A 19679-nucleotide genomic window follows, 5' to 3' on the forward strand; every position below is an offset into this window, starting at 1 on the left:
TACAATTTATTCTAACCATTTCATATTTCATCATAAATATTTTTACCGTGTTTTTAAATTTTAAAATTTTTAAAGTTTTCACCCTACTTAACAGTATTCATGGCTCCACCCTGTTAAGATCAATACATTTTCAGTGCTTCTAAACACCTTATCAACGGTTGTATTCATAAACAAAAAATAGCACCCTCACAGCATAAAATAAAATAGAATAATTCACTGTTCTATTATTGCTGCCTTAGATAGGTTAGCAATACAGAAAACCTGCTAAAACTTTTGATCAAAATACCAATGCAGTAATGAAGAAATTTGCAATTACAATGCCATTACATGGGACATCTCAGACTAAAATTACAGATTCTATTTAGATTCATCTATAAGGACAAACATGCAACTTTTTTTATCCAGAATAATCATAAAAAGTATATAATAAAACATATAGATCTAATAAAAGGTTGAGATCCTACATTTTATATCTAAGCACTGATATAATTCCTCTGGATAGTGAGTTCGTGACAAAACGATGGAAAGTTTTAGACCTTCATCAATGGAGTTTGTTTTGAATGGAGTTATGGAGGCTCTGTAAATAGATACTGAAGCAATGGAGCAACAACTCCCACACTTAAACTATTCCCGAGCAAGGCATACCTGCACACATAAGCAAATAAGTATCTCAGAGGCTAGTAAACAAGAAGGTAGTAATAAATTCAAAAAGAACTAGGATAACTTTCAAGCATTTGCCAAAAGAAAACTAAAATATTTACTGCATCACAACAGGAAAGGGTACACCAGACAAAGCCATTAAATGTTCATGGATGAATAATCAATACTAGGCAAAAGCTTTCCAGCTCTAACTAAAATCCATTATCCAGTAAGATTATATCCTATAATTCTTTGAAGTAATTTAAAAAAATACCCACCCCAACCCAAAATAAATAAATAAATAAAAAGCAAAACAAAGTAAGTAAAGTCTATCTTTCTGTCATTGCTCTAACAACAGAACAAAGTTATAGTGAATAAAGAAAAACATACCGCTGTCTGAGGCTTACGTGTTGGGGAAACTGGAAACTCGCTGGAAAAGAATGTAAATTTGCAACCTTTGCAATAACAAAAGAATTAGGACATTAAGTTCATGACTGCTGGAAACAGATCTAGAGCGTGAAGAGCCTTACCTCACGGGGGGTGAAGTATCTAAGGCATAGCTCCTCCAATGAAGATTTACATTTTTCTGTTCCCTGTATTAGATCAAGTAACTATGTAACCAAAGATAAGATGGATATCCATTTTTTCTCTTTTTGACAAGTGAAATGGATATCACTCAAAAAATTTCATAGCAATAGTAAACAAATGATGCTATTATTTAGCGAAGTTTGGCAATCATCCATTTAATTGAGGATAAACAAGAAACTAAGGAATAGAAGAATATAGACCATAGCAAATGTTTAAAAAACTGAGCTGGACCATTGTGTGGATCTCTTTTTGGTATGCCGAGTCACATATAACATGGACCAAACCCATTATATGTTTAGAATACCAGTATACCACAGGTAGTGGCAGCAGCAGTTTAACCATCATGACTATTTTATCAGTTTAATCAAACTACACAAGCTTAGACTATGTTGAAAGTAAATGGATAATTTTTCCATACTAAGTACACAATCTCTGAGACCTCATGGCTAATTGTCAATTGGTCACCTACTTGATGGATCTGATCATTGTAGTGGTAATTGGTCATTATTTTCATTTCCAGCTAAGTGTGTGAGTGAGTAAGCTCTCTATTTTGGTCCCTAAACAGAGGATTGAGGAGAATCAAAGAGTAGATGAGTAGTAATATTTGTTTCCTAGGCCAAAGGAAGCATTGAGAAAAACATTTCTAGCATTTTTCTTCAGAATGTTATTTCAAGAAATAAAAATGAAAGAGAATGAATAAAAGATGATAACATCTTTATGATCATACCACAATAATATGGTAATAATTTTCAGAGATAATACCACTTTTGGTCCTTGTCTATCAATTTAACTAATTTTGGTCCCTCAACTTTTTCAAATTAACCAAATGCAATTCAAAATGTCTGAAATGCCCTCACTTTCACCAAACTTCACCGTTCTAATTTTCATGTGCATAACAGATAATATATATATATATATATATATATATATATATATATATATATATATATATATATATATATATATATATAGGAGTATATTTCTGCTCCTGTGTGTGCACAGGTGTATAATTGATTACTCATCCCAAGACAATTCCCCTATAATATTATCTGTAACAAAATAGTATTCAACTGAAAAGTAATGCAATTATGTAACTTATGTTGTAGACAATTAATGCAGTCTCTAGAAGTATTTGTTTTGTCCAGGCACATCTTTTGAGGTATAGAGTACGTTATTATGCACGGAAACTCTCATGGAGGAGTGTTTCCATGTTTTAGACACATTTTCACAATCAAAAACTCACAGGAAACTTCCTCACAACATTTCTGGGCTGTTTCCATAATTTAAAAAATAAAATAAGAATAAAAAATAGAAGTTTTAGGACATGTTTCCTAAAAGAAACATGTTTCACAGTTTCAGGGGGTCTAATTGAAAAAATAATTTTTTGGCCAAAAGAAATACATGTTCTAATTTATTGCTTCAACCTTACATATCCCTATATATTTATAGTGGATACACCCCCACAGTGTATTATTTTTATTTATAAAACTAGTTACCAATTAGTATTTGTGTAATTATGGAAAAAACATTTGCAACTATACCCATATATATTTTATATTTGTTCATTGTCCCCACATTTTATGTTGTACATTTTTAAAAATTGTTGTTTCCCCATATCTCATGTCATGCTTCCCATTTCTCGTTTCCATGCCACTGTGCAAAGTTAGAGCATCAGCACGTTAACTATTTAATAGTAATTGACAAAGTGGTCAGACCACTATCCTCTGAAGTCTGACCCAGGCACTTCTCCAGTTAAATAAGTTGTATGGATTTCAAAATATTGCCCAAAACCTTATAGAACTTTTTGTATGACAATCATGCAAATAGGATACACAAATAGATATAAAACTCTAGCAACTTAGATCCCCATTGTGGGTTTATTTTAGAGCTCTAGAACTATTAAGATTTATGACAACTATAAAAATAGGGAAATAACAGGTCAAGGAAATAAGATGGCTTAGACATGTCTAATTTGCACACCAAAAGCTCCTTAAACATAAAGCCCAACAACAGAATTCAGATGCTAGGAAAGACCACACAAGATATCTATAGCCCTACCTGCTTGGTTGCCAAAAGGGAACCTGTTCCCTTAACATATCGGTAATAGCTTTTTGTAAAGCAGCAACAACGTTTTGAGTGTGGAAAAACAATATCTGAAATTTCAAGAAATTAATTAAATAACTAAATATTGAATAGCAGAGTGAAACGTAAAAGAATCAATGAAGAGGGATACCCATTGCATTGCCCCATCTTTTCACCAAGCTTGAAGGAACAAGATACTGACTTGAGAAGTCACTGTTATGTCCAATATCTCCATCATCTTTATCTACTTTTTCAGAATCATTATCAGCTAAAAAGTTGGACTTGGAGTCACATCCATTTGCAGAACCTTTCCATTCAAGATAATTCTCTATAGGCTGACAACGTTGAAGCAACTCATCCCAATACTCCTGTGACTGGTCATCATCTTTGTCAATTGTGTTTTCATCCTGACAAAGTAAAGGGCCAGGGCTCCAGAGAAGCTGGTTGTCATGTTGTGCACTTCTAAAGGTTAAAGGTTTTCTTTTTGCCTGTAATGAAATAGAGTAAAATATACTTTATCCGTAACTCCTTGCAAGTTAATCATTTTTTAAAGTCAAAGTTTGCATGTAAAAGGAAATTGCAACAAGTGACCAAACAAACCTTGTGTATATATTATTTTTGATAGGGAAAAAACTCATATGTAAATACAGAGCAATAAAGACAGAAAAGAATATCCCAAATGCATTGGAGAAAACTTAATTAAAAAAGGACTCAAGTAGCGAAATGTGTATATAAGAAAAAAAAAATTGAAAATAAATGTTCCTTTAAAATAAAAGTTGTAATCCAATAGAGGACATGTTTTCCTTTTCCAACAACTATTAACCACATTGTTTAGTCTTTATCCTTTCTGCATATAGAAGGTAAACTACTTAATGGGGAAAAGAATAAGAATTTTGTTAAATAATTTCTGTATGCTGTGTTCACCCTTACTTCTGGATGTGAAAAGAAACATGAAGATTGTTGTTCAATAACTTCAGTGGTCTAGTTTGAAAAGTACTCTTTCTATGTGGAGTTATCAACTCATCAACTGACTGCTATAAAAGTGAGGAAAAAACTGTCAGTGGGTAAAAATCATTGATCTAGCTCCCACATCAAATTGGAAGGTTTCCAGTGTTTTATTTGCTTGCAAGGACAGATTTTGACAATAAATAAAAAAATTAGTGGATTAAGACCAACATTCAATCCCTTGAGAGTATAAGATCATTTAGCACCACTTCTCTGATTAGTGATTTATGTTTACAAATCATTAAGGTCCTAGAAAGGGAGAGGCTTTGAACAGAAAGGGTTAAAAGGCACTTCTACTTAGGTCTCACATAGATGCATGATCTTTATTTTTAAGCCAAAAAAAAAAAAAAAAAAAAAAATTTGAATCTAATATACTGAAAACAGAGTAAAGAACTAGAGAAAACGGATGGGTATGTTGATGAAGGGAGGCTTGTTATTAGTAACTTAATTACACTGCTTAGGAATAAGTTGCAGAAATATTATACAGATAAAAAAGTTAAGAGGAGAAAGTACATGAAGAAACTGTGATGTAATGTTCCCAAAGTAGTTTTAGCATTTTAGATCCAATAATGCTCTCAGGTATAGGAAAGAATAGCTTGCAACCAGGCCACATATTCAGAAAACCTCACAAATTCAGCAAGATAAGATAAGAAGTCCAGAACTTGAGTTCCAGTAAATAGGCCAAAAATTAATGCAGCATAGATCGTTCTAAAATTCTCATCCAACAAAAGCACTTCAGAACTAATTAGGTCATCTTTTTTAGAGTCCAAGTGAAGCATCCTGAAAAAGTGCTACTGCATTAGCTAACAGCCTAACAGAAATGAAGTTAATGGGAAAGATCTCCAAGAGCACAACCCTAACATTTTGCATGATAAAGTTACTCAATACTATTACCTAAAATAATATAAGGGTTTTCAGGTCATACTGCAAAACAGTTAAAACCTAAGCAATAAATTAAACCATCACCAGTCCCTAGTCTTCTAAATTTCATCCATTTAAATAAGAGGTGCTGCAAAGATTTTTTCTTTTTTTTTTTTTTTGCACAAATGAATTGCTTCACAGAAAGAGCATGAAAGTGAGGACAAACAAGAGGGAAAAACTTGCATTTAGATGCTTAAAGTAAATGATCCTATTGGGACCATTTTTTGTATGAATAAAGCTGACACATTAAATTTACATTACTTATGGAAGAAACCCATGAATAAGGCAGAAAATAATTCCTTTATTTTCATTAATTGGCAATGAGTTTTACTCCTCCATAGTCAATCATTTTAATATCATATTCTGGTCTAGATGCCTCTTTCATTTCTATTGGCTTGTAATGAATAATTCTTCACAATATGTCACTTTTTATTTCATATAGTCATGCAATCAAATAATTATAGACCTCACCTATAAAGACAAAGAAATATGTACACACAAATACAAAAGAGAGGTCAGGGGAAGAAAGATACCAAGCAGTAATACCGTGGCCTTGAATAGGGAATTCCAAACTGCAAAGGGCTCAAAATAAATTCCTGTGTGACAAACTGATTTTTCCCCAAGATTTCCATCATCTTCTCGTGTGTATCTGATGTCTGCAATGAAAACATAAAATAAAACAAACACATATGAGCCCATTGCCCCACATAGATATTAAAAAGCATGAAGTATGCACATAATATTGTAATACAGACCTCAAATCCTACAACATTCTCCACAAAAAGGAATAGTGGAGGCCTTTTTGTATCCGGTATGAGTTCTAAAATCTTGAGAAAAGAAGAGGCCCGGGCATCCTTGGAACCTTTCTGGAGGCCTGAACATGGAATTTGAGGAAACATACCAACCAACACGACACTTTTTAATCATCAAGTGAAAACAGGAAACACAAAATAGGATAATGCCTTTCATGACCTTGTCGAGTATATGGTTGACAAGGAGGAGAAAGAAGCCATGCATCTGCCTTGTAGCCATCAATATCAGCAGCACTCAGAGTCTGAATGTTACCCTAAAGGACAACCAAAAAAACTACATAATCACAACTATAAACCAAAACGATCACTATGTTCAGCCTTTGAGTTTTCTAGAAAATTGTCTCCAAAAGCACAACTTCCATTGCCAACTTCTGTTTCATACTAATAAACTACGGAGTAAAAATTAAGGTAGTAATTGCATTTTCCTCAGCTTTTAGAACCTCTATTTGTTCGTATTTCCCCGACATTCCTTAATTTCGATAATTGTTTTCACAACTATAAACCAAAACGATCAATATGTTTAGCCTTTAAGTTTTCTAGAAAAATGTCTCCAAAAGCACAACTTCCATTGCCAACTTCTGTTTCATACTAATAAACTACGGAGTAAAAATTAAGGTAGTAATTGCATTTTCCTCAGCTTTTAGAACCTCTATTTGTTCGTATTTCACCGATATTCCTTAATGTCGATAATCGTTTACACTGTAAAGTAGATAATGGTCATGGATTAACAAGTACCTGATGAGGTCTGTGGCCGAAATTGTGTTCATAAACATCGTTTGCGACGTCGTTAATGTCGAAGGCTTCGAGTACAACAGCGTTTACTGCGGCGTTAATCAGTGAATACCTCATCCCGCCAATACCACTGTAAAATTCCAGAACTCGCCATGGCTGTTCGTCATCTTCGGAGTTTCTAAAACACTTACTTTCCATTGTTATTTATCCAACAGCGTCAAATCCTTGAAGCTCCTCGGAAGGAACGGCTGCGGATGCCGTTCCCGGCGGCGAAGGGCTGAGAAGGAACAATTACGCTCTTGCACCGTGTGGGACTAGCGAGGGCGGAGGACGAGGTAAACGCGAGAGATTTATTTTATACATCACGTGAGTAGCACCAGAGTTGGTTTTTTTTTTTTTTTTTTTTTTTTTTTTTTGCAATGTAAAACCCAAAGTAAAATGCTATTTGCCCATAATTTTACCTCTCACGCACATTTGATGTGGTAATTCTTAGATTACTTTAATTTAAGAGTTAATGACCGTTTTAGTCCATTAACTATAGCAAAATTAAAAACGCAAACAATACTCCTAAGTGTTATAAGTTAGCTTTTTTCTCTCGTTTTTTCTCTGAGTGATCTCTCAGGTGTCTTTTCTATTCCCCTTTAGGGTTTTCTGTGTCTCTCTTAGGGTTTGTCTACGGTTCTCTTTGCAAAAATGGAGGCAGGAGATTCGAGTGGGTTAGTGAAAGCCTGTGAGGCGTTAACCCTAGTTGATGATGATGAGGGCGTCATAGTTGATGTCGAAGAAGTTGAGGAATTGGCACCTGATTACCGTTTTGCGGCAGTAGGTAGGGTAGTGACCGACCGGGCTTTTAAGTTCGTTGTGTTTCGAGATGTAATGGCAAATGCTTGGAAACTAGCAAAAGGGGTTCATATTACTAAATTAGTGAACTAAGCTCTGGTTGGTTTTTGTTTACCTTTTATCATGAAGGGGATATTGATCGTGTTATGTGGAATGGTCCGTGGATTTTTTATTAGAACTTAGTTGTGATGCGCCAGCTTATTCCTGGTGATGATCCGACAACGGTTGCTTTGGACGAATCGTCCTTCTAGATTCAGATTCATAATTTACCCTCTGGGTTTATGTTCGAGCGGGTGGCGAAAGTTGTAGGGAATTCCGTTGGTACGTTTGAAGCGGTGGATCCCAGAAACTTTGAGGGAGGTCGAAAAGCTTTCATGTGGGTTAGAGTTAAGCTCCAACTTTGGAAACCTTTGAAACCGAAGATGAAGATGAAGAAACCGGGCGGAGAGTGGTTTTGGGTTGATCTTCGATATGAGAGGCTACTGTTTTTCTGTTTTCACTGTGGAGTTATAGGTCATGGAGATAGGTTTTGTCCTAAGGCATTTGAGAAGGAGGTGGTTGGAAAAGAGAACCCGTTTGGGACCTGGCTGAGGGCCGGCGGCAAGACAGTGATGCCAGTGGTTAGTGTTGGATCCGTCGAAGGGGGGTTCGAAACCGAATTCTCCGGTGAAACCTTCTATAACGGTTTCCCATGATGAGGCTGTAAATGTGCATTTAATGAAGAACAAGGGGGTTTACTAAGACACTAAGTCATTTATGTGGTTATTTCAATCATGGTTAAAATGTATATTAGGATCGGATATCACCCAAATGCCATTATTACTGATCAGTGCAACGCCAATCAAAATGTTATTGAGTTTTCCCTAATACGAAACATGTGTTTATGACATATAATGAGAAAGCTTCCTAAAATGTTGAGGGGGTATTCTAAATATGAAGAAATCAATGAAGCTTTGCAAGCACTTGTCTATGATTATTTGACGGAAGCTGAGTTTAATAATGGGTGGTCATTGCTGATTGAAACGTATAATCTCATGCAAAATAAATGGTTAAAAGGATTATATCAAGAAAGACAACATTTGATTCCTACTTATGTCACAAATTCATTTTGGGCAGTTATGTCTACTGCACGAAAAAAGTGAATGTGCGAATGTTTTTTTTTGTTTGTTTGTTAACTCCAAAACTAGTTTGAAGTTATTTGTTTATCAATATGATAAAGCATTAGAGAGTAAAGTTGAGAAAGAGAAACTGACCGATTTTCAATCCTTCAACTCTTGGCATGAATGTTTTAGTAATTATGAGATAAAATAAAAATAAAAAATCAAAGATGTTATACCAATGAAAATTTTAAAGAGTTTCAACAGGACGTTAAAGAAAAAATTTATTGTAGTCCTACTCCCATGAAAAATGAAGATTTGAAGTGCATGAAGTAGTAGAAGATGTAAAAGTCAGAGATAGCGAAAAGATGTTAACTTTATTGTTGACTTTAATAAAATTGAAAATTGCCGCTTGTTCGAATTTAGGGGAATTTTATATAGGCATGCTTTGTCTATGCTCATATCAAGAAAAGTGAATGAAGTGCCTTCAAGATACATTTATCTGGATGGACGAAATATTTGAAACATGGCTACACCTTTGTGAAAAGTAGTTATAATCATTCTAGTTGAAAGATTTGAAAAAAAATATGTAATAAGTTTCGTGGTATTGCTCATCTTGCTACATGATAATGAAAATTATAATTTTGTAATGAGTCGCATACAAGAGATAGAGACATCACTTGTGAATGGTGACACAATGAATAATAACACTGCTCTAGTATCATCTTTATCTCATTTTATTGATTTATGTCATATTTGCTATTGGATATGTTTTAATGTTTATTGACTGAGTAGTAGGTTTAGGGGTTTGGATTAGGGTTGTATTTCTATCTATGTGTTTAAATATGTGAATCTAGCATAAAGGTAGAAAACTCGTTTATATTGTTCATTGTTGTGAAGAAGTGTATTTATGATCTTGTTGATCATTGTTGCACAGCAAGGGTTGGCTTGTCTTGGAGAGCAAAGAGAAAATCACACCAACGAGAGTTGGGTGAGAAGCTTAAGTCATCCTCTTCACAACCTCATTTTTACCTTCGAGAGGAGGGAAATGGGGCTCATTAATGCTTTTGTTCTTAGGAGTGTGGAATTGGTAGCTTCACGAGAGTGTGACAATTCTTTGCTCCAATTCTAGGGCGAAAGGTATTGAATTCCTTGGTTCATTGAGAGTGAACCTTCAAATTGGGCATTTCTCTCTTGTTTTAGATTTACCTTAAGCACTTGGCAGGTATACCCCTAATCCAACCATGTTTGTTCTCATTATTACAATTCTCGTGGTTAATTATTTGCTCATGAATTCGGTTATTATTGTACTCAACAATCATATCCAATCATGTTGCTTGGATTCTTAAAGATCTACTATCTTGGTGTCTAATGAATTGATTATTACACAAGTACGTGTATAAATCCTAATCATCAACGGAACAACATTTTTACCCATAAATCTTACTACTCTTTTTTTTAAAGCAATCAACATTGCTTGGTTGTTTCACATGAATGAGCAAAAAAGCTTTCCAAGAATGCAGGGAGTCCTGGTTGCATGCATTGAGAATGACAAAATTGCCCAGTAGCATAAAAATGGCAATTTACATGAGACGATCATGGAGTTCCAACCATTATGCTAGAAGTGGTCGCATAAAAAAACTTATGGATATGGCATGCATTCTTCTGCGGTGCAGGTATTATGAATTATATTAATGTATTGAATCAATCACCTTTATTCAATGACTAGTATTTCATATGCGCGATGTGCAAAAATATATGTCAAATATTAATACTTAATGATAAAGTCTTAGTTATATTAAAATATTTTCTAAAATAATTGTGTGTGTGTGTGTGTGTGTGTGTGTATATATATATATATATATATATATATATATATATATATATATATATATTATTTATAATTGTAGAATTCATATTAATATTAATGAAGAAAGAATTATAGAAATGATATATTACTAAATATAACTATGGTAACATTTAATTAAAATCTAAATAAAAATCAAACTTACAATTGAAGAATGTAAGAAAAAACTATTGTGTATGCATGTGCATGATAATATATATATATATATATATATATATATATATATATATATATATATATATATATATATATATATATATATAAGTAAAATCATCATTCCCAAATTTTCCCCCCAAAAATTAGGAACATTTCTGTAATATCCAAATTAAATTAATTATATAAATTAGATATTATTCTGTGTGCAAGAACATTCCGTGTAACATCACAATTATGGTAATTAATTAACATCCCAATTTGCTCAGTAAATTCAATATACAAGATTAAGTAAATTCCGTGTGCATATACAAAATTAAGTAAATTCAATATGGTAATAACATCACAATTTGCTATTTAAATTAATTATATAAATTAGATATTATTCCGTGTGCAATAAAATTCCGTGTAACATTACAATTATGGTAATTAATTAACATCACAATTTGCTCAGTAAATTAAATATACAAGATTAAGTAAATTCCGTGTGCATATACAAAATTAAGTAAATTCAATATGGTAATAACATCACAATTTGCTATTTAAAATCATCATTGTGCTAAACCCAAAATTGTCAGCTTCTAACGTATTTCTGCCTTTGTACTCTCTTCTTGAAATCGCTTCTCAATGGAGCCTGAACTTTACGGTGAGATTGTTGGTAATCAACTTTGTATAGGACTACGGTGGAATTCCATCAGGTTTAGAGTGCTTCGTGTTGTTCGTCTTCCAGAAATAATAGGTTCTTAAACTATAAACTCTATAGAGTGTGTAGTACATGATGTAGATGTATTTTATTTTTTTTTTTACTGTAATCTTAATCTTAATATTTTGTATTTTTAAAATTTTAGTTGATCCATATGTTTTTTTTTTTTTTTTTAATTTCAGGGAACTTTTATACATATGCATATTCCTCGATTGTATGTTCAAAAGTGGCTCAACAAATTTAAAGAAGGCAAAGTTTATCTAATTAATAGATTTGAGGTGGTTTATAATGACTTTAGAAACAAAACTACTAATCTCAGGTATATGCTGAAATTTTGTGATAGAACTTCGGTGGGAGTACTGAAAGATGTCGATTCCCCAACACATGTTTATGACAGAGAAGATTATGATTTCGTTGAAGAGGTGATCTATTTCTTACATTGTTTTCCTTTTTTATATAACTTTGTTGACGTATTTAAATTTTTCTAACTTCCTCGATTCTATTGATGGACAGGTGCCTGGACCTCCGGTTATAAATTTGGATAATGAGGATTCAAATGATGATGACTCTGCTTAGAGATGAAAAACGAGAAATATGTCAACAATTTACCTTTGTTATGTTATTTGTTATTATTTTTACTTCTACAAACGATTTTCTATGAAATTTCTATTTTATTACTCTCCAAATATTTTCTACCGAACCATTTTAAACTTTCAGCAAAGGAGAAATCCATTCAATAAAAGATGACACGTAACCCATTTTAAAATTTCAGAAATTCAACTCCAACTGCCGTTCTTCAAATCTGAAATCCATACAAATCAATTATGGACATATTATGGTAATATTAGAGAATTATTAACGTGTAATTCATATAATTGTAAGGAATCAATATATAATCAAAAAATAATTAACATTGCACAGAATAATACATATGGACAAGTTCAAGAATTAGGTTATAATGTTATCCTTTTTTAGAATTAGTGTGTATTCCCTATATGGTATTATTTATTAGCATAATATATATATAACCAAAAATTAATTACTCAATTGAATAAAATCAATTAATTCGTGTTCCCATACATATTACGTATTCCCATAAATATTAGGTATGATTATTTTAACAATCATACATATATAGATATTTCACAGAATATTATAAATAAATAAATAAATATATATATATATATATATATATATATATATATATATATATATATATATTAATTATGGAAAGCATATTATGGTGATATTAGAGAATTATTAATGTGAAATTCGTATAATTTTAAGGAATGTATATATAATAAAAAAAATTACCATTACATAAAATAGATGCATATGGACAAATTAATGAATTAGGTTATAATGTTTATCTTTTTTGAATTACCGTGTATTCCGTATATGGTATTATTATTTACCTATATATAATAAAAAAAATAATTACCATTACACATAATATATGCATATCGACAAATTAATAAATTAAGTTATAATGTTTATCTTTTTTAAATTACCGTGTATTCAGTATATAGTATTATTTATTAGCATAATATATATACAACCAAAAATAATCATAACATTTCCGTGTGACACTAATTAGTTATGAAAACAAAGAGTATTATGGTAATCAATTAATTAGTTTATTCCATGTAAAGTTTATTTGACTAAAATTTAATAAATTATAGAAAGTATATATTCATATCCGGAGGTATATATATAATTACTCTATATATATTTCATAACATTTCCGTGTGTATCTAAATAGTTATGGAAAGAAAGAGTATTATGGTAATTAATTAATTACTTTATCAAATTTATTCTGTGTGAAGTTTAGTTGACAAAAATTTTATAAATTATTTTTAAAGATAAGAAATTAATTTATTAAGTTATCAGCAAGACAATCAACAAGAAAATGGGGAGGGATATCAAACCACTCCCCGCAACTTGACATAGAAAAGGCCTCCCGAGCAATAATGTGGGCGGCACAATTCGCAGATCGCCTAGCAAAACAGAATTCGACATCGCCAATCATGGAGGCCAATTCTTTAATATCGTCTAAGAGTAAACCAAAAACATAAATAAAGGAAGTACTAGAAATAGCTATAAAAAGAATTTGGGAGTCCGTTTCAACCACAATGTTTTTAAACCAGCTCAGATCCTCTCTCATACTAACAGCTTCCGCTTCTCTGACATCGTAGGATCCGGTAATGTACATATTTTTTGCCTCTAGAAAATTCCCATCGTCATCTCGCAAAATCCAACCAAGACCCATAATATTATTTGCACGATCAACAGAAGCATCAGTGTTCAATTTCAGCTTGCCTCTTTGTGGTTTTTTCCACCTTTCACGAACAGTAACAACATTATAAATCCTTAAATTATCCTCATTAGCCAACTTCCAATTCTCCAAGAAGGACATAGCCTGGCACACCATTATCATGGAATTAAAAATAGAGCCCTTCCACACACATTCGTTCCTACTGCACCAAATTCCCCAACACAACATTACAAGTTTAGCAAGCTTCTCCTCACACAATAAATTAATGCAATTAAAAAACCAATCTGAAGTAGTGTTACCACCCACACTCGAAAGTGGCAAACCCAGCTCAGTCCATCCTTTCTTCGTTTCTCGGCATGAAGCAAAGAGGTGGTGAGCAGTTTCGTCCACCTCCCTACACATGTGACAAACGAGAGAGACATTAACATTTTTTGACATTAGAGCATCACGGGTTGGTAAAAATGACGAAGCAAGCTGCCAGCTAAAAACCTTCACCTTAGGAGGCACATGCAAGCGCCATAATTTGTTCCAAGGCCGGTCATCATCAACATGGTTCGCAAGATATCTGTAGCTAGATTTGACAGTGTAATCCCCCTTATGATCCCAATGCCACACCCAAGAGTCAGGGGGGCTTACGAACACTAAGGGGAATATTCAAAATTAACTTCGCATCCCTTTCATCAAACATATCATTTATACAATCAACATCCCAATGCATACCTTCATCATTCAGGAGCGAGGCCACTGGAGCATTATAGACTGACTCATGCATGACCGTTTGAATAAAAGGAACCGCATCATCTAGCAACCACGCATTCTTTCCTATGACAGTATCACGACCATCGCCAATACACCGGCGACAACCTTCCTGAAGAACATTCTAAACCGCCATCATCCCTTTCCATATAAAGGAAGGGTTACTCCCCTCCTTGCTTCGAAATAGGTGCTACTCGGATAATAACGGGATTTATATACTCGGGCCACTAGGGATGTGGGATGCTTAATAAACCGCCACGCTTTTACCAAGTAGGGCCAAGTTCATATCATGTAGGTTCCTAAAACCCAAATCGCCCTTGGATTTCGGTGCACATAATCCATTCCAGGCTCTCCATCGCAGACCCTTGCCATTACCCACCGAACATATCCACCAATATTCATTCATAAGTAGCTCAATTTCTTTACATAAAGTCACTGGCAACAGGAAGACCATCATCACGTACGAAGACATGACCTGAATCACATTTTTTAGCAACACTTCCCTTCCCACACGAGAAAGAAATCTTGCATTCCAACTACGAACTTTTACCACTATTCGGTCTTTGAGGAAACCCAGTATTTCCTTTTTCCGTTGGCCAACTAGGGATGGTAGGCCTAGATATTTTCCTTACGTGTCCCCTTTTCCCACACCTAAAATATTTGTCACTGAAGCTCTAGTTTGTTGAGTTACATTTGCACTAAAGCACACTGCTGATTTTTCAAAGTTTATTCTCTGCCCTAAAGTTGCAGAATAAACATCTAGCACTGATATCATTGTTGAACTCTCCTGGTTTGCTGCACGATGGAAGATGAAGCAGTCATCTACAAATAAGAGGTGGATATATTCCTATCCGTGTGAATATAATTACTCTATATATATTTCATAAATATTCCGTGTGACTAATTAGTTATGGAAAGAAAGAATATTGTGATAATTAATTGATTACTTTATAAAATTTTTCCGTGTGAAGTTTTCATAACTAAAATTTCATTAATTATACAAATTATATATTCTTATCCCTGTGTATATAATTACTCTATATATATTTCATAAATATTTCATGTGTGACCAATTAGTTATGGAAAGGAAGAATATTATGGTAATGAATCAATTAGTTTATAAAATTTATTCAGTTTCAAGTTTAGTTCACTATTTAGACAGTAGGGTAATTAAAGAATAATTTTCCATAATGTCATATGCAAATTACCACCGTGTACATTGATATATATATATATATATATATATATATATATATATATATATATATATATATGTGTGTGTGTGTGTGTGTGTGTGTGTGTGTGTGTGTGTGTGTGTGTGTGTGTGTGTGTGTGTGTGTGTGTGTGTGTGTGTGTGTGTGTGTGTGTGTGCGCGCGCGCGCGCGCGCTACAACTATCAATCAAATTTTCTTATAAAATCAGTACACACTACACAATACTCAATACTATGTCTTCCTCATCTACCTACATATTAAAACACATAGAGAATACTGCATCGGTCTAGGTTGAATTCACATGGAGTCTAATCAGCTTTCTGCATCCGATCTCTCCCTTAGAACTACAAAAACATCTATATGCCTTAGGTTAATACGCTGCTATTTTTCTAGAGAATATCAACGCACACCATTGCACCACCAAACTTTGGAATGTATTTCATGATGATAAGGTATGTATTTAATTTATAAATTATTTACAACATAGTTTTTTCTCTTTTATTCAATATGTATTTATGAATTGTAATTAATGAATGATTCCCGTAGGGAATATGCATACATCTACAAATTCCAAAAGAATATGTGGACAAATTTGCTACTGTTTTGATCGAAGGAAAAGTGTATGATATTCAGAATTTCATTGTGCACACATCTCGCGTGAGGTTTAAGACGTGCCAGCACAAATTCATTATGAAAGCAAACAATGACACGATGATTAAAGTCTCGGATCAAGATGATTCAATTTTTCCAAAAAAACATGTTTAAATTTAAGGACTTTGGGTTCTTGAAGGCTCCAAGGGGTGTTGATTGTAACGAATTAATTGGTAAGATCATTGCAACAACTTTTATACATATTGTTATTTTTATTACTCTTTCAAATTAGCGTATGTCATTTCTTTTTGCAATGTTCCGATTCTATTTTTTCCCCACAGATTTGATTGGTCGTGTAGTTTCAATTTATGAGCCTAAAGTTATTCATGTTCATAAAAAAACCTCAAAGGTTGATTGATTCCGTCATTGGGGATTGTAGGTATGTATTTTTGTAAAATTATTATGTCTTATTTAATCATATAAATAAATATAAATATAAATATAAATATATCGCATTTATTACGAAATCAATTTCTGTTAATTCAGGAAAAGTCGATTGAGCATAACCCTGTGAGACGAGCATGTTGATTCATTGTTGTCGTTCTATAATGTTGTTTTAACAAATCCATTGATTGTTATACTACAACTGTGTAGGGCAAGGGTGACTGATGGTGAGTAATAACACAACGGCAACTAAAATTGAGGTCAAGATTTCCAATTCCTATACGGCAACTAAGATTTTGTTCAACTACGAATGACCTGAGTTCTTCAGTTTGAAGGAGAGGTATTGACACATTTTAATTTGGTCACGCCATATAATATGTAATCGATAACATCTTGAACGATTACAACATATTTGTTTTAAGTAGTTTGCCTAGGTTCTTTACTCTTGTGCGAAGTATAAGCTCAACTTCCAGACTCATTGGAAGCGGATCTGTTGGAGCTATGTCGAATCATAATATCACAGTAAGTTCTTTAAAGGATATTCATGACGAAAAGAAGGTCACAATCATTTAAACTAAATTTATATTACATTCCTTTTAACATTCAACTAATGATTTGACGTGTTTTTAATAAACTTTGTAGGTTGGACAATTTTGGGTGTTTGGTGAAATTCGTGATATTAGAAACAATTGGTATTTCACTGCATGTACGAATAAGAACTACGGGAAGAAACTTCAACAAAGTGAGGACAAAATGTATTGCAAGTCATGTAACAAACAGTTGTCAGATAGAATCATAAAATATAAATTGGTGATTGATATCCTTGATGATGATCAAGATGGTCAACTAATAGTTTGGGATAATGTGTACCCCTCCACTAGGGGTCAATGCTAGCGAGTTAAAAGGTGAAATATTCTGAAGTTAGTGAAATCACTACTTTGTTTTTTACAATGTTAATAATTTTATCAGTTTTATAATTTCTACTTTCATGTTTATTTGGTGGACATAGGAGGGTTGTATGCCCAATGAGATTAAAGAATTGATTGGAAAGAGCATGAAATTCAGGATAGTCACACGACAGGAACAATTCAATTATAGAGGAAATGTGACTTTTACTGTTCTTTCCGTGGAAAATGATGAAAGAGTATGTACTTTAGTCAACAAAGGAGAACAAGGAAGTGTGGTTAGGAAGCTGGCAGATGAAAAAGAGTTCACTAAAAATTTTGAAGTTTGTACTATCTTAACATGTTTTTATGATGAGAATTCAAAATCAATTCAGTTATTGGTAGATAGGATTACAGGAGTGTATATCAAAGTCTACCTCTAAACTCTCCTATCTACTAGGCTATTACATTAGACTTAATCTAACACCACATATTAACTACCACTGGCTATAATAATAATAACAATAATTATTAATAACACTCACACACCCCCTCAAGCGGAAGGGTGAGAAACAACATGAAGCTTGTCTCGTAACGTAGTGAACCTCGGACCTGTAAGCGGTTTGGTGAAGATATCGGCTAGCTGATCCTTGGTTGATATAAAGTTCACCTTGAAGTCCCCTGTTGCAACCTTGTCACGTACAAAATGATAGTCGATCTCCACGTGCTTTGTCCTGGCATGGAAAACAGGATTCGCACACAAATACGTAGCCCCTAAGTTATCACACCACAACGTAGCCGGCTCACCAGTGTGCAGGCCTAGTTCACGCAGGAGTGAAACGACCCAAGTGACCTCAGCAGCAACATCGACCAGGGCTTTATACTCAGCTTCAGTCGAAGAGCGGGCGACAGTGCGCTGTTTCCGAGATAGTCAGGATATGAGATTAGACCCAAGAAAAACTGCATAACCGCTCGTGCTTTTCCTGTCAATAGGACACCCGGCCCAGTCGGAGTCCGAATAAGCATGAATCGTAGCTGTGGAAGAAGTAGTCAGACGTAACCCGTAGTGTAGGGTCCCCTTGATATACCGGAGAACCCGCTTAACCATCGTCCAATGGTCGATAGTCGGAGCATGCATGAAATGGCACAGACGATTAACTGAAAAGGACAAATCAGGCCGTGTGATAGTGAGATACTGAAGTGCCCCTACAATGCGTCGATACTGCGTCGGGTTATCAAACAGTTCCGTAGACGGAGTTGCCGAGTGAGTAACTGAAGCCGGAGTAGTTAAGGGTTTACAGTCCACCATTCCGGCCCTAGTCAGCAGATCAGTCATGTAGCGCCGCTGAGACAGAAGCATCCCACTAGGAACATCAACTGTTTCGATGCCCAAGAAGAACCCCGGTTTGCCAAGATCCCGAATCTTGAACACAGCTGCAAGACGTCCCAATAGAGTATCCAGCAGAGAGGTGTTATTGCTTATCATTATGATGTCATCCATATAGACGAGGAGGAAAATCTGCGACGCCTCTGAAGTTAGATAAAAAAGGGAAACATCAGTTTTGGATGAAGCAAACCCTGCAGATAATAAGAAGTCGTGTAGCCGTTTGAACCAGGCACGAGGTGCTTGTTTCAAGCCGTATAGTGAGCGTTGTAGGTGGCAAACATGATTTGGATGAGTAGGATCTTCGTAACCCGGTGGTTGTTTCATGTAGACTGTTTCAGCTAGATGGCCATTGAGGAAGGCATTATGAACATCTAGTTGGCGCAGGACCCATTTGTTTGTAATTGCTATGGAGAACAGCATACGAACGGTAGTGGGTTTGACAACGGGGCTAAACGTGTCAAAGAAGTCTTCACCTACGACTTGATTGAACCCTTTAGCTACTAGGCGTGCCTTATAGCGTTCCACAGTCCCATCTGCAGCACGCTTGGTGCGGAAAACCCACTTGCATCCAATTATATTCATGCTTGGATCAGGCGGGACTAGACACCATGTGTTATTGTGCAGCAAGGCGTTGAATTCCTGGTCCATAGCATCCCTCCAGTGAGCGTGCCCAACAGCTTGAGAGTAGC

General features: G+C 34.3%; 1 protein-coding gene across 1 annotated transcript; it reads right to left on the reverse strand.

Annotated features, from left to right (window-relative positions):
• Positions 1-204: 204 nt before the first annotated feature.
• Positions 205-7095, reverse strand: LOC109174645 (tRNA (cytosine(38)-C(5))-methyltransferase). Its single transcript, XM_019323917.1, has 9 exons — positions 6783-7095; positions 6208-6301; positions 5991-6109; positions 5769-5891; positions 3461-3797; positions 3286-3380; positions 1170-1232; positions 1030-1094; positions 205-645 (listed from the first exon to the last, which is right to left on the reverse strand). The coding sequence occupies exons 1-9, from the start codon at positions 6975-6977 to the stop codon at positions 567-569; spliced, it is 1170 nt and encodes a 389-aa protein (XP_019179462.1). The 5' UTR covers positions 6978-7095; the 3' UTR covers positions 205-566.
• Between the last annotated feature and the right edge of the window lie 12584 nt (positions 7096-19679).

This window comes from Ipomoea nil, unplaced genomic scaffold, assembly GCF_001879475.1.
Source record: "Ipomoea nil cultivar Tokyo-kokei standard unplaced genomic scaffold, Asagao_1.1 scaffold0642, whole genome shotgun sequence".
NCBI classification, from domain to species: domain Eukaryota; kingdom Viridiplantae; phylum Streptophyta; class Magnoliopsida; order Solanales; family Convolvulaceae; genus Ipomoea; species Ipomoea nil.

Bases quoted from the DNA above. Each gene is read 5' to 3' on its own strand.
- LOC109174645 (XM_019323917.1), bottom strand. From the start codon at position 6,977: ATGGAAAGTAAGTGTTTTAGAAACTCCGAAGATGACGAACAGCCATGG. The intron at 3,798-5,768 runs GTATCTTTCTTC...ATTTCATTACAG, and splicing joins GGCCACGGTATTACTGCTTG to GCAAAAAGAAAACCTTTAAC. The intron at 1,095-1,169 runs GTAAGGCTCTTC...GTTATTGCAAAG, and splicing joins GATACTTCACCCCCCGTGAG to GTTGCAAATTTACATTCTTT.